Source organism: Muntiacus reevesi, chromosome 5 (assembly GCF_963930625.1).
Source record: "Muntiacus reevesi chromosome 5, mMunRee1.1, whole genome shotgun sequence".
NCBI classification, from domain to species: domain Eukaryota; kingdom Metazoa; phylum Chordata; class Mammalia; order Artiodactyla; family Cervidae; genus Muntiacus; species Muntiacus reevesi.
In genome coordinates, this window is record NC_089253.1 from 53,599,598 (window position 1) to 53,620,767 (window position 21,170).

At 53.6% G+C, this 21,170-nt stretch overlaps 1 protein-coding gene across 1 annotated transcript; it reads right to left on the bottom strand.

Annotated features, from left to right (window-relative positions):
* Window positions 1–242: 242 nt before the first annotated feature.
* PIGR (polymeric immunoglobulin receptor) lies at window positions 243–17,988 on the bottom strand. Its single transcript, XM_065938291.1, has 11 exons — window positions 17,871–17,988; window positions 10,513–10,607; window positions 9,435–9,779; window positions 8,074–8,727; window positions 6,592–6,924; window positions 5,343–5,666; window positions 3,996–4,161; window positions 3,477–3,598; window positions 2,728–2,859; window positions 2,547–2,605; window positions 243–1,534 (listed from the first exon to the last, which is right to left on the bottom strand). The coding sequence occupies exons 2-11, from the start codon at window positions 10,553–10,555 to the stop codon at window positions 1,436–1,438; spliced, it is 2,277 nt and encodes a 758-aa protein (XP_065794363.1). The 5' UTR covers window positions 10,556–10,607; window positions 17,871–17,988; the 3' UTR covers window positions 243–1,435.
* Window positions 17,989–21,170: the final 3,182 nt, after the last annotated feature.

The window sequence follows — 21,170 nt, forward strand, 5'->3', positions numbered from 1 at the left end:
CTGTAACACAGAGCTTTGGGATCTTGACCACTTGTATAGACTCTAAACTATCTTTTTGTTGAAGATAATCTTGGTCCCACTTGCAGGCCACTTGCTAGCCCCTCTCAGCCCAGCGCTGGAGGTAGGGGAAAGCTGGTTTAGACTTGTGTCCTGGGATGCCTAAAAGTGGGACCACAGCAAACTGCTCTGAAAGGGTTGCCTGGGGAACAGACGGTATGGGGACAAATGCAGTCTGAGCCTCCTTGGAGGAAATCATGGTCTTTAATTATTAATTAATTCACATTTTTGATTTGTTAGCAAGTGCCAGCTCATAGATGCTAGTTGAAGTACAGAGCTTAGAAGGAAAAAAAACTTAAACCTCAGTTCTTTGGAGTTCAGCCCCTCCCTGGCACCATCAAACCCCTCCCCCCTTTTTTTCCCTTTCCACTCAGAAGTCTTCAAATACGGGGGTTTTGAGTGTTTGACCATTCTCTTTTCCTATTAGGTCTCTGTGAGTGACAGACAGGGAAAGCGGTATCTTCCCTGAGGTGGGGCCTGTAAAAGACCAGTCTTATTTACATTTTTGTTCTCCTTCTTATGGAATTCTGTCTATCTGGAGAGCAGAGGCCCTTTTGTAGAGACAGGAGGTGTCAAATCTAGCTTTGACACTAGCACATCTCACTTGCTGCCTGTTAGCAAACCTCTTCACCTCTTAGGGCCTCAGTTTTCTCACCTGTAAAATGGTAAGAATGTGCTGATGGTGCCTTGTGTGTGTGCCCGTGCACCTAAGGCCTCACGGCTGCAGACTTTTTATTATTTCTCCCAATACAGGCAGAGGTAAGAAAATCTGGTGAGGATGTTAGTGAGTGTACACATAAAGAGATGCTGTGGCTTCCAGGGGCTCCGTGATGCTTGCAGAAGGCCGCTAGCTGGGATTGCAGCCTATCTATCCCAATGTCTAGCAGAGCACCTGGAATCTAGTGAGTAACCAAATGCACATTTTTAATGAGGGAAAGAAGAAGAGAAGATGGACTGGAGTGGGGATGGAGAGGTGCAGAGATGGGGTGGAAGGGAGAATCCCACTGACGTCCCCAAACAAGGGGGCAGGGAAGCCTTGAATGGCCCCCCTTCTGCAGTTGTCTCCCCGCCCACTCTGGTCCCTTTTCTTTCTGGGAGGCCCCTCTGAGATCTTAATTCTCCTCCACACCTTTACTTTTCTTATTTGAATAAGCTGCAGGTGGGAACTCCTCGTATCACCTCACCCCCAATAGGAACAAGTCAGCCAGGCTTGGATGCCACCAAGAAGGGACCAGCACACCTTCTGAGGACAGGTAGGAGAAGCCTAGGTGGGGTGTGAGTGCAGGCAGTGGACCCCCCCGAGCTGAGGGCCCTGTGGATCAGCGTGATTCGGAGCGTGATTGCCACGTGCGGAGGGAAGGGGCGCCCAAGGCTCTGTCTAGGCTTCTTTCGGGCCATCCTGGGTCGCGGCGGAGGCCAGGTTGTTGGCCTGGAGCAGGAAGGTGGTGAAGGCCTCGTCGGCTTCCTCCTTGGATGACTGGGGGGTGATAGGAGAGGAGTCAGTGTTGGGGGCCGTGGCTCTGGGACAGTGGGGGTCGAGGGGAGGGGTCGCTCTAAGTGTCCTAATTTAGCGAACTTGTCGTAAGCAGCTCGAGCCTGTGTCCACCCACCCTCCTCATCCCAGCCGCCATGCTCACCTAGAGGGACTGATCGTGAGAAACGGAAAATTGCAGCTTCTAAAAATACCTCCCTCGGTCTCACTACCTCCTTTCAACACGTGGAGTGGAACAACCTCTGCGGCCCGGGGCCCGTCCCCGGAAGCCCTGCCCACAGTCTTGGCCGAGGTGGCCCAGGCTGGCATTAGCCACAGAGGTTCACAGCTTCTTCCTCTACCAGCTCAGAGACACGCCACCAGGTTGGAGGGGATGGCTGTCCCCAGGACCGACCTGTTCCCCTCACTGTTCCAGATGCTGGGCTCTCTACTGCGGCCACGGGGTGTGGACGTGGTAATAAGCATTAGTGCCTCGGGATCAGGGAAACATGAGGAGAGGGTAACTTGTGACCCAAAGGCAGGTAGGATTTCAGATGATGTGGATCTTGGTTGGGGTATGAAGGGGCCCCCCATGAGCAAAAGTCTTACAGGCCCAGGGAAAATGCCAGTCTCCCAAAATCCTCCTGCGAGGGTGCTGAGCTAAGTCTGTGGGTTCCACAGCCCGGGAAAAGCACCTCCCTGATCCCCAGCAAATGGCATTTGACCTGCCCACCCTATGGCCAGAATCTTTAATGCGGTCACCGTCCTCACCCCCCCCAAGTCCCCTCCCCACCCCCTACACCACCTCCATCCCTCCTCCTATTGGTAGCCCATCAGTGCAGCTCACCTCCTGCCTGGGTTTCAGCCACATCAGTCCCGCAGCCAGAAAGGCGCACCCCTTCCCTCCCCTGGCACCAGTCCCCATTGGAGACGATTTCTCCCGGTGTCTAACTGCAGGCCTTCACACTGCCTTTCCCTATCACCCTCATGAGGCCTCCTTCTCCCTCCTTGCCCTCACCCTCTTCGCCTTCTTGGTTTCTTTGCTCTCCATGGTGTCCTCGGTGGTGGTGGCAAACTCTGTGTGAAGAGCAGGAGAGGGGGGATCAGCCCTCCCTGGCCCCCCATTCCCGCTCCAGAGGCAGAGTCCGGGTTCATGCTTGTCCCCTGGGGCCTGGGCAGTCCTCCAGGGAGGGACGTACCATCCTTCCCTCCGAGAGACGTCTCTTGGGCCTCTGGAGAGGCTCCCATGTTGTCACGTCCTTCAAAATCCCTGGAGTTCTCAAAGTCCGACATGCTGATATCCGTTCGGTAGCTCCTGATTGAAATCCGGTCTGTTGGGGAGAGAGGAGGGTTGGTGCAGGGCTGAGGGTGGAAGGTCCCCGAGGGATCCCTGCAGGAGAGCTGGAGTGGAGCAGGGTCTCTGACGGCTGTCTCTGATGAGGACCCAAGGTTGAACGAAAATGACCCGAGGCTCCCCGCCAGGCCCTGTCCACAGACAGCCTAGATCCAGCAGCCCCTGACCTCTGTTCATCACTCTGGGACCTTCCAGCGCACAGGATCTCATTTTGCCCTCACACCAGCCCTTGGAGGTGATTATCCTCATCTCTGTCTCAAGCCGTAGGGACACCAGAAGCATGAAGGGGACGCCCAGCGCCACCCAGCTGACTGGTCGTCACACCAGGCTGGAAGCCCAGGTTTGCAGGGCCCTGCCCTCCTCTTCCCGGAGCCCCTTCCTGTGAGCTTAGATCCCCAGTGACTGAAGATGCGCTTCCAGAGACGGCATTTGGATGGCAGCACCTAATGGAAGTTTCGGGCATGTGTGCGTTGGTCGTCCCCCACCTCCCTTTGCCCGGACCCTTCCTCCGAGCGGATGAGAGAGGATGGACCTCGGCAGTCCCCTCGGGGCTGGAGGCTGCGGGCAGCGGGCAGGCAGCGCCCTGGGACTCACCGACATTCTTCCTGTGCCGGGCTCGGACCACCCCAATCGCCACGACCCCCGCGGCCAGCACCAGGCCCAGGGGCACCAGGGTGGAGACCAGCACTTTGGAGCTGCCGCCGAGTTCTGCAGGGCTGGGGGAAGGGTTAACTTAGTCCCAGCAAGGGACACTGGGGGTCCCAGGAGGGGCTGGCAGGTTGGCTCCAGCCAGTTCTGCCTCCCAGGTTTATCCACACCCTCCTCCGGATACAGCACCCCCTACCCCACCCGCCTCCGTCCTTCTAAGAAGCCCTCCCAGACAGGACAAAAGCGAGCGCTGGGCCTTCCCTGCATCCCAGGACTGGGAGATGAAGCTGAATGGTGGACCGCGCCCCAGTCTCAGGAGAAGGGCAGAGACCACAGGCCAAGGCGGCGTGGGTGCACCCACTGTCAAGAGGTGGACAGGCTCTCTTCCTGGGACCTGATCACCCAGCCTCAGGTCCTTGGCCTCTCGAATGTTCTCTAGGTGGGAGTCCCCAGGTCTCTCCTCACCGGCCGGGATCTATGGGTGCTCCGGGTCCACCAGCAGCATCCTTCACGGCGCTTTCCTCTGCGAAAAACCTGGGGTCTGGAATGGCTTTGTTCTCGATCACCCTGGCCCTTGACTCTATTGCTGCCCTCCCAGGAGCAGCGTTCACTTGCTTGGTGTCTTGGGACCCTGGGGAGAGCAGAGAGGGGCTTAAGTTTAGGGAGTCTGTGGAGCAGGGCTTCATTAGGAATCCCAGGGTCATGGGGAGATCTCCAGCCTTTTTGGACAGGGTCTTAGAGGACACAAGAAGCAGGGGGAGTTACGCTCTTCTCCAGTCTGTCACAGACAACCTCTGGCCTATTCACACCAATTTCACTTCCGCTGTAAGGCTGCGTGCTTAGATCCAGCTGTGTGCAAGGGCTGACCGGGAGATTCTTCACAGGGTTTGCCCAGGGCCTCTTGACTACAAGGAAATGGCAACCCACTCCAGTATTCTTGCCTGGAAAATCCCATGGACGGAGGAGCCTGGTGGGCTACAGTCCACGGGGTTGCAAAGAGCCGCGGGCAGCTTGGCGAGGGGTCCCTCAGTGAGCCTGACAACTGGAAGCTGCCATAACCTCATCTCTACCGGCACTAAACATAGCCCTTGGGCTTCGCTGGTGGTTCAGTGGTAAAGAATCTGCCTGCCAACGCAGGGGACACCTGTTCCATCCCTGGGTTGGGAAGATCCCCTGGAGGAGGGTGTGGCAACCCACTCCAGTATTCTTTCCTGGAGAATCCCATGGATGGAGGAGCCTGGCAGGCTACGGTTCATGGGGTCACAAAGAGTTAAACATGACTTGACCACTGAGCACGCATGCACACAAAAATACCCCCTCATTAGGCATAAGACATTTCATGTGATATTTTTAGAAGCAGTTTGAAATGCAATCTTACTGGAAGAGATTGCCTGGATTTTCCTTATCAGACCTTGTGCATGAAGGTTATCTGGCCCCCTGGAGCAGACTTGGGCAGACTATGATGTAACAGTGACTTAGACACGTCTACATGTAGAAGACCTCTCCACAGAGAACGGGCTTCATCATGGCCTGAAAGGGTGACTATGGGATTTGTCTTGAGACTGAGGTTAACGGACAAATCCACTATTTTTGATGAGTTTGTATGTTTGTTTGGGATGCCCTTTTTTGGAAGGATAAATGAGACCAGGTGGACGCATAAGCCCACCCCCCCCCCAATCCGCTGCCCCCTGCTCCCCGCCCTTATAGTCAGACCTCTTATAGTCAAACCTGGGGCCACCCTTGATGGAAATTTTCTTAGGCAGTTTTCTCTGGAGTCCCCTGGGCACATGGGCCTGGCCCTCGGAGACTCACCCTTCACCCTGTTCTCCACTGCCACGTAGACAGCCACTGTCTCTCCGTACCGATGGGCCTCCTTCACTCCGCACCAGTACCAGCCTTCATCCGCCTTGGTGACCGTGTTCAGGTTCAGGGAGACGATCTGGCTGTTCTGGTCGCAGTTCACAAAGGCCTGGCTGGGGCCGTCATCCTGGGTAGGCAGGGCGCTGCAGCCTTTGTTGCTCCACTTACACCAGTACTTCTCAAAGGAGTAGAACTTGCAGGGGAAGTGACAGGAGAGCTTGAAGGGCTCTCCCAGCCAAGCCGTGACGTTCTTGGGTGCCTTGAGGCTTGGTTCTCCTGGAGCAAGGAGGGAGAAACAGGTGCAGAAGTTGGCACTGGTGATGCTGCAGGCAAGTGACTGGGGGCCGGGGCAGGGGTGCTTTGTCCACAGTCTGGTTCCTTTCTGGACAGTGTGCTAAATAAACACACTATATTGAAGAAAAAGCACTTACAATTCTGTGCCCATGTAATAGACTATTAGTGACCACTATGAGTCATTCCAGTCTATCACAGACCACGGGCCTGGGCAAGGGCTTCTATGTGTTTTCTTGCTGTTATCTGCTCTCCTGGACTCAGTATGGTAGTGCTGGAGAAGACTCTTGAGAGTCCTTTAGACAGCAAGGAGATGAAATCAGTCAATCCTAAAGGAAATCAACTCTGAATACTCATTTTAAGGACTGATGCTGAAGCTGAAGCTCCAGTACTTTGGCCATCTGATGCAAAGAGCTGACTCATTGGAGAAGACCGTGATGCTGGGAAAGACTGAAGGCAGGAGGAGAAGGGGACGACACAGGATGAGACGGTTGGATGGCATCACTGTCTCAATGGACATGAGTTTGAGCAAGCTCCTGGAGTTGCTGATGGACAGGGAAGCCTGGTGTGCAGTGGTCCATGGGGTCACTATGAACTGGACGTGACTTAGCAACTGAACAACAGCAAGAAGACTCAGTACAAAGAACTGAACTCTGCTTCAGCTGATGCCACATAGACTGTTAAAGAAGCTGATGCTCGTGATCACAGGAGTTGCTGTGTGTGGTGGTTTGAAGAGTGTGGGGGCAGGAAAGGGTGTTTGTTGCTGGTATGAACAGGTGGGGGAAGGGTGCTGGTTACGCAGCTTGGAGGTCGGGGAGGCGGGAGGCAGAGTGGCTGGGGCTGATGCTGCGGTTGACTGGAGGGGTCCCGGAGCTGCCACCCTTCCCTCTTGCCCAAGTTTAACTCTCACCTCCGACAACCTTGAGCTCCACTGTGGACGTCCAGCGCGAGTCGCCGTCGGTCACGCACCAGTAGAAGCCGGCGTCCTGGTCGGTGAGCTGGTTGAGGATGACGGTGTAGGTGCCATTGCCTGGCTCAGCGAGCAGCGCCAGCCTGCCCTCGTACTGCTCCTTCACCAGCCCCTGGCTCTGCACCAGCTGCGGGCAGCGGCCGTTTTGAGCCTCTTCCCAGCGACACCAGTACTTCAGGCTGTTGGCGTCCTTCGGGTTGTAGGGGCAAGATACGGTCACAGAGCCTCCCTCCACACCTTTCACCACGGAGGGACTTGCGGGGATCGCGGTCTCTGGAAGCACAGACAGAGATGGGATGGGAGAACTCAGCCTGGTCTGGGCAGCCTCCTCCCCGTGGGCTCAGCCAGGGTGGAGAGTGAGGTTTAGAGCAATCCCCTTACCGGCCTCAGAAAGTGAAAAAGCCTTTCCTAATGTCACAGAGCCTGGCGCAGGAGTCTTCACCCTGTCTCCAGGGACCTCCCCCACTATTCCTTCCCCACCTTATTCTGAGCAGAGAACGAAAGGCATTTAAAGAGTGACCATCAGCCTTTCGCCTTGGGCTTCTTATAAGGTCTCCCTCTAGGTAGTTTTTGTCTTTTTATTATTAGTTCATCCCATAAGATGGCCAGGTGGTTTTTTTCCTCCAAATTAAGAAAATATATTTAGAACAGTATGATTTAAAATATATACTATGTAGCACAGATAAATTTAATTATTGAGGGCCACAAAGGCTGTGTCCAAGAGCAGCAATGGTATATCTTCAAGAAACTAAAGCTGAGGCTCTGGGAGAGTCCCAGGCAAGCAGAGATGCTGAGGGAGGTAGTGAGGACTGAGCTGGCGGGAGAAAGAAGGACAGGGAATGGGAAAAGCCTCAAGCGTAGTGACTACAAACTTCAAGTACTGCTTCAGTTTCTCAAGAGGGTAACTCTCTACAGAGTGCTCCCAGGGTGGGAAGGGGCAGGCATCCAACCAGACCATACTGAATAACAAGTAACCCTAAGAGATGTTGGAGGGGAGATTTTAGAAGGTGGGGCGTTGACCTGGGAAAGCTATGAGACCAACACAAGCCAAGGCTTCTTCCACCGGAATGTGACAGATGAGCTGCCATCCTGCTCCCGGGTCTGGGAGACTCCATGTTGAGTCCTTCCAAGGGCTCTCTGAAACCCAGACAGTCGGGATCTTCACTCCCCCCATTCCTAAGGATCAGGGGCGGCCATCAGAGGCCTTTGGTAGCGGAGAAGAGGAGGTAAGAGGTCGCATGAGGCAGAGGCCATCGCGCACAGCCTCGGAGCTCTGGTGCCGCCCCCAGACCGTCTGGTCTGGGGCTTGTCAGTGAGCAGATACGCTCAATGGATGGATGCTGTCAGACAGCCCCAGAGGGCCGAGCAGGGCTCTCCCCTGCAGACTGCCCACCTCGCCCCTCTCCGCCTCTCAGGTCTCACCTTCATTGACGAAGAGCTGCCAAACCTGCACAGGCCAGCCCTCTTGGGGCTCACCCTCAGGCTGGGCCCCGCACACGTAGCGCCCCGCGTCTTCTTTCCTCAGGCTGGTAATGTGCACGCTGACGACGCCGTTGGTCTTGGCCTGGAACAGGATTCTGCCCTGGAAGTCCTGAGCCTTCTTCCCCAACGTGTTGATGACCACATCACAAGCTTTCCCGTTCTTCTGCCGGCACAGAAATTTGGCCATATTTGCCACCTCGGGGCCCAGGGTGCAGTCAAAGGTCACCGAGCTCCTCAAGTCTCCGTAAATCAGTTCAGGCTCAGGCTCTAGCACCTGGAGGACAGCGTTGCTCTTATCGGCTTTGGCATCGTCCCCAGCCTGGCAGACATATGTCCCAGCATCACTGAGCTTGATTTGGTTGATGACAACGCTGAACACTGATGTGTCGGTACCCAGGATACTGAGATGTGCTCTCTCGGCATAGGCGGAGCTCTTATACCCGTTGGAGTCGATGATCTGGACACAGGTCTGGCCTATCTTCTTGCAGAGGGATTTTATCTTCTGAGAATTTGCTTTCGTGAAAGGGCAGTTGATGGTCACGGTCCTGCCCAGTTCTACAGGGTAGACGTGGACATCACTTGTCTGTGCAGGATCTGCAGGGTGAAGGGTGGGGAACAAATTGCGGTGTTACTTTCTTGCATCGTGGGATGCTGAGCTGCCTTCCGCACGGCTCAGCTCCTCAGTGTTTCTGATGAGGGCTGGCTGTGCTTGTCACCCGCAGGGCCTTCTTTCCCAGAGAGACAGCGTCAGAATCTGTCTTCCAAAGCCCAGCTTTACTGCTGCCTCCTTTCTTGCTTGATACTTATGCCCGTATCATTTGTTACATCCAATCTTGTGGTCTTTGGACAAGAACTGATCATTTAATTTATGCAGAGACTTCTGAGGGACTGCTGGAGGTCAGGTAATCGAACACATGTTAAAAGAAGTCTGGTGGCCCAAGGTCTTGACCTGAAGGGCGCTGTAATGGCAGGAATTTAAGGATCCCTACGAATCTCCCCCTGCTCATGGACCTCTGGTCCCACCTACAACAAGTACGAGGAGAGAACTTGTTCTCCTCACGCTCTTCTAAGCTAGAGCTTTAGTAAAACCAGAACTGTGTCAGGCCCTTAAGACCTAGAGCGGCCCATCCACCCTTCCCCTATCCAAGTAGGTCCCGTCTGGCTCATTCCCACCTTCTACTGTGCAGATGGAAGGCTCTGGATGGACCCACAGCCTTCCCCATGCTAGGACTCCCTGCCCTCTCGGGAAATCCTTCCTCCCTCTCGCTCTCCCCAGAAATCTAAGGAGCCTGAGTCCTTACCTTGGCTGACCACCAGGCTCACGTCGAAGTTGAGGCCGCGGCTGCTAATGCCCAGGCCACACTTGTAGCGCCCCGAGTCGTTCCGGGTGAGGTGGCTGATGTCCACCACAAACGTGCCGCTCTCCGGGAAGTTGGTGAGGTTGGCTCTGCCCATGTAGTCGCTGGAGACGTAGCCGCCCGAGGAGATGAGGGTCGTGCAGTGGCCCCTGGCTCCCTGCCGGCACCAGTACTTGCGCGTGTGCCGGTTGACGGAGGTGGACGGGTAGTAGCACGTGATGGACACCGAGCGGCCTTCCACACTGGCCACCTCCTCGGGACCGAAGATGGGGCTCTTCATGGAGACCACTGCGGGGACAAGACGGGCTTTCTGAGGCTGTCAGAGGGAAAGCCTCCTGAGGGGGTCTGAGCAGTCCACGCTGAGGACATGAACTTTTCCTCCTGAGATGTGTGGTGCTGCAGCTAGGCAATTGCTACATTGCACAATTATTAAACAATTCTAAGATTTTAATCATAATTCATTAATGATAGCCCCATTAAGAAAACAAATGGCAAACTTATTTAGTGATATCCCTTGCACATATACATATATTTATAATATTTCTTGCATACATGCATATATTTATACACATTTAAATATGTATAATATATTCATATATTTTATATACATTTAAATATATAAAAAATATATATATATTTAAAACCATCCTTGTGGAGTGCTATATTATTTCATTTGTTATCTGCTATTTCCCTATATTTCTAAAACACTTTGTAGATTCTTTTTTTCTTTTTTTTTTCCAGATAAAAATGTTAACAGGCGCAAATATAAGTCATTTCTCCCAAACCCCAAAGCAACTCAGAGTGAGGCTTGGTTCAAGGTCAAGGTCCCTTTTTCCTTATTCCCAGTGAAGACCCTTGGCCAGACGTGCGAGAGTGCCATTTCCAGCCCTGACACCCCAGCGCTGGCTCACCCACCCTCCCTGCACTGCCTGTGGTTGCTCCCCGAGGGGCTGCGAGCCTTGCGGGGCCGCCCCTGGGCCCCGGGGACTAGGGTGGAGCGGCTGGGGCCTGGCCAACGCACCTGGGAATACGGCCAGCAGGCAGGCGAGGAACAGGCGCGACATGGCTGGGGGCTCCTGCGGGGCTCTGCTGCCAGGCCACCGACCTGCGTGGTTGCTGAAAGACAATAGCACAAGGGGATGAGACGCCTCTGTCGTCCAAGACTTGCTCGCTGACCTTCCGGCCCCTGTAACACCTGTTTGATTTTGCGTCTCCAGTAATGCACATAAAACCTGTCAAAGAATGAACGGCCCCGCCTTTCCCATCACAGGTCAAAGTCCCGTGGTCCCACAATGCCTTTTGTTCCTTAGTAGGGATAAGTAGACTTCTGTCTTTTCAGCTAAGTTGCCAGTTCCTTTGGGGTAGGGACACACACACGCGCGTCATTTCCTCTGTTTCCCCACCCGCATGGGGTTGGGAGTAGGCACCGTCGTGAGGAAGATCCGTAGGATCTCAGGAACAGCTCCCCAGATCATTGGTTACTACCAAGAAGTGTCTCCACCTCTCTGTTCCAGCTGCCCTCCCTACTTCCCTGGGAGGTGGAGGGGAGCTGGCATATTTTATGGCCTGTCACATGAGCAAATAGAGATGCATAGAGGCAGCCTCATAAGGGTTAAGGTGATGATGATGGTCATAAGCGCTGCCAACGGTCCTGGCACAGCGTTCCATGATGTACCCGTGAAACAGTGTAGCTGTAGTATCTCATTTAAACAGGTATCACTCCTGAGAGGCAGGCATTCTTATCTCTACTTGACATAGGAGGAAATGAAAGCTTAAAGGTTAAGGGCTTTCCTCAAGGCCACACAGGCATTAAATGTGGGAGTAGGTAGGGTGGGGGTGGAGGTGGTGGGGAAGGCTGAACCCTGCATTATCTGACCCCCAGAGTCCAAGCTCAGCCCGTCTCACTGCCCATATTCCATCTCACACGGAGTGAGGTGCTTATCCTTCGTGCTTATTCTTGTTATCTGTGGAGCGCTGTTTGCTTTTCAAACGTTGTCATTTACACCACTTCACTGGAGCTCTAAAAGTCCCCTTTAAATGAGACAGGACAGATAAGATTATAACCACTTCCTGGATAAGAAAAATCAAGATCGTGAGCTGCTGAGTGACATGCCCAGGATTTCCCAGAGACTCCGTTTTGGGGTCAGGGTTAAACATGTAGGTGTGACTGCCTCCTCCTTGGTGAGGCTGACGGACAAAGATGGAAAATCTGAGGTGAGGCCACTCAGAGGGTGTCGCACGTGTGGACCTTTTCACATCTGGGGACACAGCCCAGGGCTGGGGTGGGTTGAGAACCGCAGGGCCTGGCCTGACCACAGCTGTCCTCTGGACCCTGACTGACCGCAGCCTGGAGGAAGATGGAGGTGAAGAGGGGAGTCCCCACTCTCCCACGGACCTTGCCAGGCTTTCAATCTTGGACCAGTCTTGACGATGAGGGGGGAAGGAGGAAACTGTGTTAACACGTGTTGGGCAGTGACGAGCACCCATAAAGATTAGGAGGCTCGAGGCAGCAGGGAGCGCAGAGACCTGTCTCCCAGGCCCCCCTTCCTGCCTTGGCCTCGCTCCTGCTCCCAGAGACGCCCTTTGCTAGCTTGAGCCAAAGGCAATAGAGCTGTTTATCTTGGTTCCTTCTTTTCCGTGAGGGAATTTCCCAGCAAAGCACCTCTTTATTTCCTCGTGGAGATAAAGGTATTCTGTTTCTCCAGTTCTTCGGAAGAGTTGGGGGAGCGGGTTTGGGGAGGTAGGGACAAATATGGGTGTCGGGTGGCAGCTCGAGCCTCTCTTGATTCCGGTTAATTGCCCTGGACTTTTCATACCAGGCCAATGATTAACCTCTGGAGTGCGGCCTTAGCCAAATGCCAGTGTCAGCTCCAGCTCGGATGTGCTCAGGACGAAGCTGGCCTCAGGACCACCCGGGGGGTACGTGGGACTGACTCCCAAGTGGGAGCAGGGGTCAGAGCGGGGAGGTCTCTCTCGCCTGGAACCTTGGGATGAGTTCACTGCAGAGTCCCACCACCTGCTATTTGCACTGGGCTTGGGCGCAGTGGTCGGTGGGAGGACACCGTGCCATTTGCTTTAAGGAGCCCCAACCAACAGGGGCTCTCTGGTTCTGGTCTCTGTTCTCTGCTGACATCAGCAAACTTCCTGATATTTCTCTGGGCTGCAGTGGGTCTTCCCATAGGCTGAGTTGGAGGAGACATTCCCTAGTCTGGACTGGTAACAGCCACTTGCCCTGGCTTGCTGCAGGCAGAGGCCGCATTTTCCAAAGCAGTGGTCCCGACTTCCTCCCCAGGCGTCTCTCATTTGTGACATGCTTGGCTAGCGGTGAAGGTCCGTGTAGGGGGAGGATGCTTACATGTGCCCCATTACCCTTTGCATAACCTCCCACCAGGGATGACATCACCAGGTATGCAGAGCTAGAGGACAAGTTTTGTGGAAGCTGACCTTGGTAGGAAGCCCACAGTCCAGTCCCCGGGGAGACTGGATCTTCCCACGTCCCCATGTTCTCAGGAGCAGGAAATCTCTGCTCAAAACGTCACTTAAAGCACAGTTTCTCTGTTCTCAGCTGAAAGACCCTGGGCTTTACAAAACATCAGAAATCCCTTCCTCTCAAAGTCTTAAAACCATACTTGTTCCCTAACCTGGGAGATTTGGGTGTCAGGGAGACCACAGTTCCATGGGGCTGGAGCTGGATTCAAAGGATTTGCTTTAGGAAGGAAAGAAAGAGCACAGTATTTATTGGGCACAGGATGCTCTGCTACCTTCTTTTCTTTATGACTTTATCCACCATCACAGCAACCCAAGGGATAGATAATATCTTCATGGGCAGATAGGAAATCTAAGGGTTAGAGAGATTCTGGCCCCAAGACTTATAACAGAATGGGATCAAATTGATACCGTATTATCACTCCTTGGATGCTCAGAGGGACCTATTCTCTCAGACATACATAGGTTAGTATCTCATGCATGAAGGCACCTTTCCTGGCTCTTAAAATAGGAGTTGTATTTTCACTAGTCAGGCTGGGATAATCTAGATCATTCTCATTTTGTGAAGTTACTGCCCCTCATGTATTCACAATATATGTCTGCACAATTGCAAGTTGGGCTAGGTGTAGGCCCTGCTGAAGAATAGAGTCTATCATCTTATAAAACTAGCTAGTTCACCTTCAGTCGGAGTGACTGATTTTCAACTCTCTTGGTTTAGAGTCAGATGATTGTCTGTCTCAGTTCAGGCTTTCTCCTCTATCAGCGGGAGAGGGTCTTCTGGACCAGGGCCTGGCGTACCTGCTGGTGAGCACGTGGCCCTCAGTGACTCTGGGTCATCACTGGCTTGGCTCACAGCAGAGGGACAGTTAAGGCTCTCACGGTCCTCAGGGCTTTGGGGGAACAGCGAGCAGGCACCACGGGGGGCTTGAAGCCATGCTGGCAGTTTCTGACTTCCTGTGAGTGTGAACTTGGGGCAGCAGGGACCTTGGGGCTCAGAGAAGCAGGGAGCAGCTGGCCTGGCTGGGGAAGGGGCTTTCCTTGGCCTGGACTGATGGCCAGGAGAGGCGCAGCTCGAGTCCGCGTGGACCTATCACTCTCTTCTCCCGTGGATGCAGAGGCCGGGCACACACTAGAGCGAGCCTGGAAACCACGACACCACTAGGGGAGGGAGGGCAGTCCGTGAAGTTTGGAAGGGCCTCAGGCTTGTAATGACAAGAGGAGAGGTTATATAGTTTACGTAAGCCCTGGAGTATGGGAGAATCTCCAAGCACAGGCAGTGTTGCAGAAAAGGAACTGAAGCTAGAGAGAGCAGGGAGATGCAGAGAGAAACCACAGAGGTCCCAAAGAAGGCATGAGCTAGGAAGATCTAAGACTTTCTGGTCCCATCCCTGTCAAAAGTAGGCATGGAAGACTTCAGCAGAAATGAAACGTATGGAGTCCAAGCTCCAGGAAGCTCTGGGAATAAGCCTTGTAGATTTTCAGATGGCCTTTCAGCAGAGACTGAGAAGCCCTGTTATCGACTCTATCCCATTCCACCTTGATGTGTAGGTGTTTATGTCGCCCACTCTACCAGACGGCAAGCTCCTGGGAGGCAGGGTCCACTGAGATCAATCTCTCCATCTCCAGAAGGCACTCTCCGGGGAGTGCCTGGCAAGGACCAGCTGTTCAGAAAAGACCGATCAGATTGGGAATGGTTATGGCCTCATTCCTTCTCTGAGAAGGACAAAGTCAGGGCTGATTTCTCTCACTTTGCCCAATGCCTTCTTTGTTCTGGGTGCTCACCGGACAGTAGCTCGGGGGAGGGTGGAAGAGAACTCAGAGGTCCAGAGTCCTGCTCTGTCACAGGCTCCCAGAAGAGCTCTCCCACCTGGGCAAAATGTGCTGGCTCAACTCTGTCATCTGTAAAGTGGGAATTATCATCCCTGACTCGTCTAGTTGAGGGGCCCCCTTGGGATGGGGGCCTAGGGTTAATGTAGAGAGGCACTCCCAGGCATGTGACGTGCTCGTCTGCTGTCAGAGGCTGCGACTGCTTGCTAGCACAGGAGGCTGCGGGCTTATGCATTTGATTTTCACGGGTGCTGTGCACTTAGTACACAGCATAGGGACTCCTCAGGCTGCTGTTGGCGCTTTCACTTGGGGATTGTCTGGGGCAGTCTACTTAAATCCATGAGCCCCACTGTTCATCTGTAAACTGGAGATAATTGCATCTAGTCTAGTGAGTCGCCATAAGGATTAAATGAGGCAACATATGTAAAATCCTAAGTAGGGTATCGGGCTGAAAAATAACAATTCTTTTCCCATATCCTCTTTAAAGTCAACACAGTCTCCTCTTTTTCCTGTCTCGGAGTGAGAGAACAGATGTCTGTTTGCTGAGCGTCCTTTGAAGACTAGGGGCGAGCCGTTCAGATTGGACTAGCACGGCCAGAAAGAGCAGACATGTGCCAGGGACTCGGTTACGAGTGAGGGGCCCTGATTACAGCTGCACAATGGAGCCACTTTCAGGGGCTTCAGACGTGCTAACTCATTTAGTCCGCACAGTCGCCCTAGGAGGTGGGGTACAGTGGGTAAACGCGTTTCACACATGAGACAGTGGAGGCCCAGAGAGGTAAGATGCTTGCCCAAAGTTACACAGCAGGTAAGTGACTGGGGTGGGGTTCAGATTCAGGCACTCCGGATCAAGCCTGCAAGATTTCAGGTACTGTGGAGGGTCTTAAAGTTGAGGGGAAGCAGCCAGAAGGGGCAGGAGTGGAAATCCAGTCTTTGAGGGGAAGTTAGTCCAACTCTCTCCTCTCTGCTTTTCACAGGAAAGGTGGTTCCTGTGAAAAGACTCTATCTGAACTCAGAAGTAGGTGCCAACAGAATTTCTTCCTGAAAATTAATAATGGCTGCTATTTATTCAGCACTTACCATATGTACGGCAGGTTGCATTCATTTCCTGTAACCAGACACATGGCCTCCAAGACTTTTTTCCAGTCCATCACACTGTGTCAGTGCCAGGGTCTTTGGGATCCCAGCCCCCGCCCACCCAGATACGGGGCAAGACATAGGTGAGGGGGTCTCTGCTGAGCACATGCGTGTGCCACTGTTTAAAAAAGTTGCGTGTCGTGTTTTTTTAGGTGATGTCAAAATATCCCCATGACCATACCAAAACGACTGTACCCAAATGTTTTCATTTAAACCTGCTGGATGATCTTACACCACTCATAATAATTCACAGCCTCAGTTTCCTCAACTGTAACATGGGTTTATGACACCTACCCTGCCTCCCACTCAATTTCTTTCAGGTAGGAAGAAGATGAAGCTGTGAAAGCCAAGGGTAAGTGTGTTTTCTACCTGGCTGCTGCTGCTGCTAAGTCGCTTCAGTCATGTCCGACTCTGTGTGACCCCACAGACGGCAGCCCACTAGGCTCCGCCGTCCCTGGGATTCTCCAGGCAAGAACACTGGAGTGGGCTGCCATTTCCTTCTCCAGTGGATGAAAGTGAAAAGTGAAAGTGAAGTCACTCAGTTGTGTCCGACTCTTAACAACCCCATGGACTGCAGCCTACCAGGCTCCTCCGTCCATGGGATTTTCCAGCCAAGGGTACTGGAGTGGGGTGCCATTGCCTTCTCCGTTTCTACCTGGAAGCTGCTGCTATTACACTATTTGTAAAATAAGGCTCCAGAGTCCAGAGGTTCTAAGAGACAGGCAGAGATAACAGAGCCAGCTGCTCTCCTGGGTCCTGATTCGTGGCTCCATCTGCCACATCACCACACCCAAGGGCAGGGATGGATGGAGAGTTTCAAAACTGGCTCTGAGCATAGACAACTGCCTTCTACACTAACCCACGAATTGACGCATCCCAACTGCAGATGTTCAGGGACTTGTAATTTCCCTAGTGAAGGGGGAGAGTGAGCGAAGGCTGTGGTGCAGAACAGCACTGGCTGCGTAGGTGACCGGGGGCAGTGCGCACAGTGGGGCTGGTGAGGGATGCAGCTCTTGGTGAGGGATGTAGCCCGCAGAGCAGCTGCGCTTGTGCGGGGGGTCCCCTGGCTGGCCTGGGACGCTGTCAGGATGAGAGAGCTGGTGTCTGAGGTCTCCTGGCTGCAGAGGCAGCAGGAGCCTGAGCACTGAAGAATGCTGCCTGCTCCTGGCAGGGGGCTCTGCCTGCCTAGCTCACTTTCCCGGGAAGGACTTCATTTTTCCCAGCTTAGCAGGCACAGGATGGAACGGTGATGCACATGACACCTTGGGTTGGCAGGGATCTGTGAGAGCAAAGTTGGGTGGAAGTTGCAAAGGATTTCAGAGTGTCTTCGAAGTCCAGAAAAATGGACTGCGTGTGCCTCCAACCAGAAAGCTGAAGGGAGAAATATTTGAGGACTAGAAGGGTACCTGCCTTGTACCAGGACCTGCATAGGCATTATCCTATCTGGGTCGATCTGGTGCTCAAAAGTCCTGGAATAACTGAACTGAATTGGAAAATGCCAAAACAACTGTTATTTTGCTCTAGAGTGTTCAAAGCAATTTCACACATCTTTTTTTCATTTGAATCTCACATCAACCATAAGTGATCAGACTTATTTTTATCCCCATTCTGCACATTAAGAAACAGAGGCTGAGAGAGCAATTAGGTGACTTGCCTAAGGTCATGGTTAAATTATGGAGGAGTTAGGAGGGAACTCAGAGACCAAATTTCGAGCAGAATGCCATGTGCCAAGCCCAGACATCCCTTCTTTCCACCTTCTGAGCGTTTACCCCCTGGTCCTCACTAGTCTCTCTGGGATGTTCCCGGGCTTGTGCCCGTCAGCTCCCCCACATTCCCCTCGTCCCACTCTTGGGGAGACTGGGGATCGTGTGTGTGGAGGGCCCTTCCCAGATGGCATCCTTTCGGGGACCCCAGAGCAGCCCCACTTACTTTGAGCTCCTTCCTCCTGTCCCGTCAGCTTCGGGAGCACCGCCTGCTGACCAGTCCGCAGCCCTGGCTTTTCTAGAAGCCTCTGGCAGGACACTGGATGCTGCTGCCAAAACTGAAACTGTGGGGCTTGACCCACACCTGGGCTCTTAAAGGGACACTCTCCCATGGGCATGGCTGCTGGCCAGCGGCACGTGACTCCCACAGCCCTTGCTTTCCTTTCCTTTCCGCCTTCCTGCCTGGCTCCACTTGCTTCTCCTTGACCTTGGGGAGGCTCTGTGACTTGGGAGTACCCCATCATTGCAGCTGCAGGATGGGAGATAGGGTATCAAGCACGGACAGTCTGTTCTGTTTGTTTTCCAGCGGCAAGATCTTAGGCAAGTCACCTTCATTATTTCTTTTAAGCTGGAAAATAGAGAGGGTGATAGCAAACCTACAGGCTGAGGCTAGCACCAGATATTAGATGTGAAACATGCAGCCCAGGGCACGGTGCAGAGCTAATATGCATTTGAAGGGGTACAGGCAGCAGGAATAGCCTCACATCTCCACACACCTGGGGACACATCCCCTCGTCCCTGGATTAAGTCCACCCCTTCCACATCTCCTGCAGAACCCCCTTCATCAGTCCCAGAGCCCCCAGGACCCGGGGGACCATGTCTTTCCCCTCTAACATGCTAGAGGAGCTGGAGGCTTCGGCTGCCCTGGGCTTCGGGAATGGCAGAGTTCAGGGTCTTGCTGGGATCTGGGCTTGGCTCCTCACTCGGCAAAGTGAGCGCTGACCGCCTGAGCTGCGGTAGAAGCCTCCCTCCCTGACTTGGTTAGTCCTTGGTGGTTTCCCTGGCCTGACCTGGTTAGGACTCCCAGGCTTTCCCCAAATGATCTTCGTCCGAATCATACAAGTGGAGCCCCTTTCCCATCACCTGTGTGCTCCCCCCACCCCATCTTACCTGTGCAGGACTGGCCCAGCCTCTGTCTACAGCGTCCTACAGGCCGAACCCCAGAAGGGGAAGAAGGAAAGGGGAAATAGAGTCCTGGAAAAAACACAAGGCAGCCAGAACTCAGGTCTTATTTTAGCTAGCCACTCAGTCACAGTGGGCCATCAGTCTGAGGTCATGGGTTTTGTTGGTGAGAAAAGAAACCTTGTTTTCTATTATTAAGCTTTTTTTTTTCCAGACCTTAAGCCCATAATCTGACGGATGTTGGAAAAAAGTTACCTAGTCCCTTATAGGTAAAGTTGGTCCGATTCAGTGATATCTCATTCACTTTCCTCCCGATTTAAAACTCAGTCTCATTCTGGGTTTGCTTTCCTTTCTGCCCCGTCTCTGCTCTGGTGTTTCTGTGAACCCTGGGGGAGTGGGTCTGGGTGAGAGGGCGGCTTGCGCCAGTGTGGCCGTCAAGACGGAGGGAAGGAGCCCCCCACGTTGGCTCTAAGCTGGCCTCACGCCCTAGCAGGAAATGGTCCCGTCCCCTGCAGTGGGACACATCCTGTTGGTTGGTGGTCTTTTCGCCGGCCCACCCTGAGAGGTCTGCTGTCCGCCCTGGGTCTTCTCGTCGCTGTGTCTGGGCTCCTTCGGGTAGGCTCCAGTGTGTGCAGGGCAAGTGTGGCTCACTCACATTTTCCTGGTACTCTCAGATCCCATGCTGCAGAGTCATTCTCCCCAACACCCCTGTAGCTTTCAGTGCTCACCTGCCCCACGTAACTGGGGCTTCAGTGGACATTGGTAAGATGCTGACCCCCGGAGCTCTGTACAGGACAAGTGAGGCTCAGGCCCCCTTGGGTCTGGCACCCCCAAACCCTTGGGGGTCTCTCCATCGATGTCAGCCTCGGGGGGTGACAGGCACAGAGACGCATCGGTGGCTGGGCCATCTTTCTTCCCGGCTCAGCCATCATTCTCCTTCCCTAGCTCCAAGATCAGCATGAAGTGGGAGAGTGTGCGGGGAGGTGGAGATGGTCTGGGGACAAGGAGGGGAAAAGTCTAGTTCTGCCAGGTTATAAGGCTCCTTTCAAAGGTTTTTCCTTCTTCTCTCTCTCTTCTTTGGAATTTGATGGTCAAGCTATTTGTAGGTTTTGTTCTCTTACTCTCATTAAACCATTTCCCCCAAAGCAGGGCTAGCTTGTATCTGATTGTCTGGAGTCCGGGTTAAGGGGGACCCACTGAGCCCTCGGACACAACCTTGGTGAGTTATGGGCCTGTGAGGAGGGACGGAAGCCTGTCCAGGAAACAGCTGCTTCTCAGGCTGCCTGGGGGGCCCAGGGCTCCTCTCCCAACCCTACAGTCTGTGATAACGGGACGTTTCCTGGATCATGTCCTGGTGTTTTCCCAGGAGTCCCCAAAACCATCTTAGCTGATGGTGTTCTCGCCACGACAAGTACCCCCAGCCCACACTGCCTACTGACCCAGCTTAGGGAAAGAAGCAAATGGGAAGCAGAACCAGGGTAGAGTTGTGAAGTCAGAACCCTGCGTCCTATTTTGGGCTCAGCCACGTGCTAGCGGTGTGACCGGAGTCCCCCAGCTTCCCGTCTTTCACTGCGGTTTCCCCACCGGGAACCCACTGGCCCCAAGATATAGCCTGTGCCTCTCAGTCCTAGGGGAGGAGAGACTGGCCGCCTGACTTGAGTGATGACGGTAAAAGCAGGAGTTACACCTCCAAGATGGACAGTGCTTCATCTGTTTAAGAGTTCCCCCTCCCTCTTAAAATAATAATCAGCAAGGAAAATAATAATGAGAAAGGCTTCTCATCTGCCTTTCACGACTCTGGGACTCAGCACGAGTCAGTTGGGGAGCCCTGGCCTGGGGTCAGCGAGCCTGCACCCACCTCTAACTTACTGAGTGACCTTCGCCAAATCACTTCCCCCTTCTGGGCTGCAGGTGTTTCATCTGTTAAACGGGAGTGCTGGACCAAATGACCTCCAAGACTTTCCTGGTTCTAGGACTCTGTGCTTTTATTGAGCATCGCATTAGTTTCCTGTGGCGGCTGCAACAAATGACCACGACCTGGGTGGCTTAAAACAACTGAGAAATGTTCTTTCTTGGAAGGTAAACATCGGAAATTGGGGTGTGGGCTCAGGGCCCCCTGGGAGGCTCAGGGGAAGAACTGGACCCTTGTTTTTTCCAGCTCCTGGTGGCTGTTGCCATTCCTTGGCACTCTTTGTCTCGTAGCCACACCACTCTGGTCTGTGCCCTTGGCTCACATTGTCTTCTGTGTGTCTCAGATGTTTCTCTGCCTCTCTTACAAGGACATTTGTGATGGCATTTGGGGTCTGTCTAGATGATCCAGGGTGATCTCATCTCAAGATCCTGA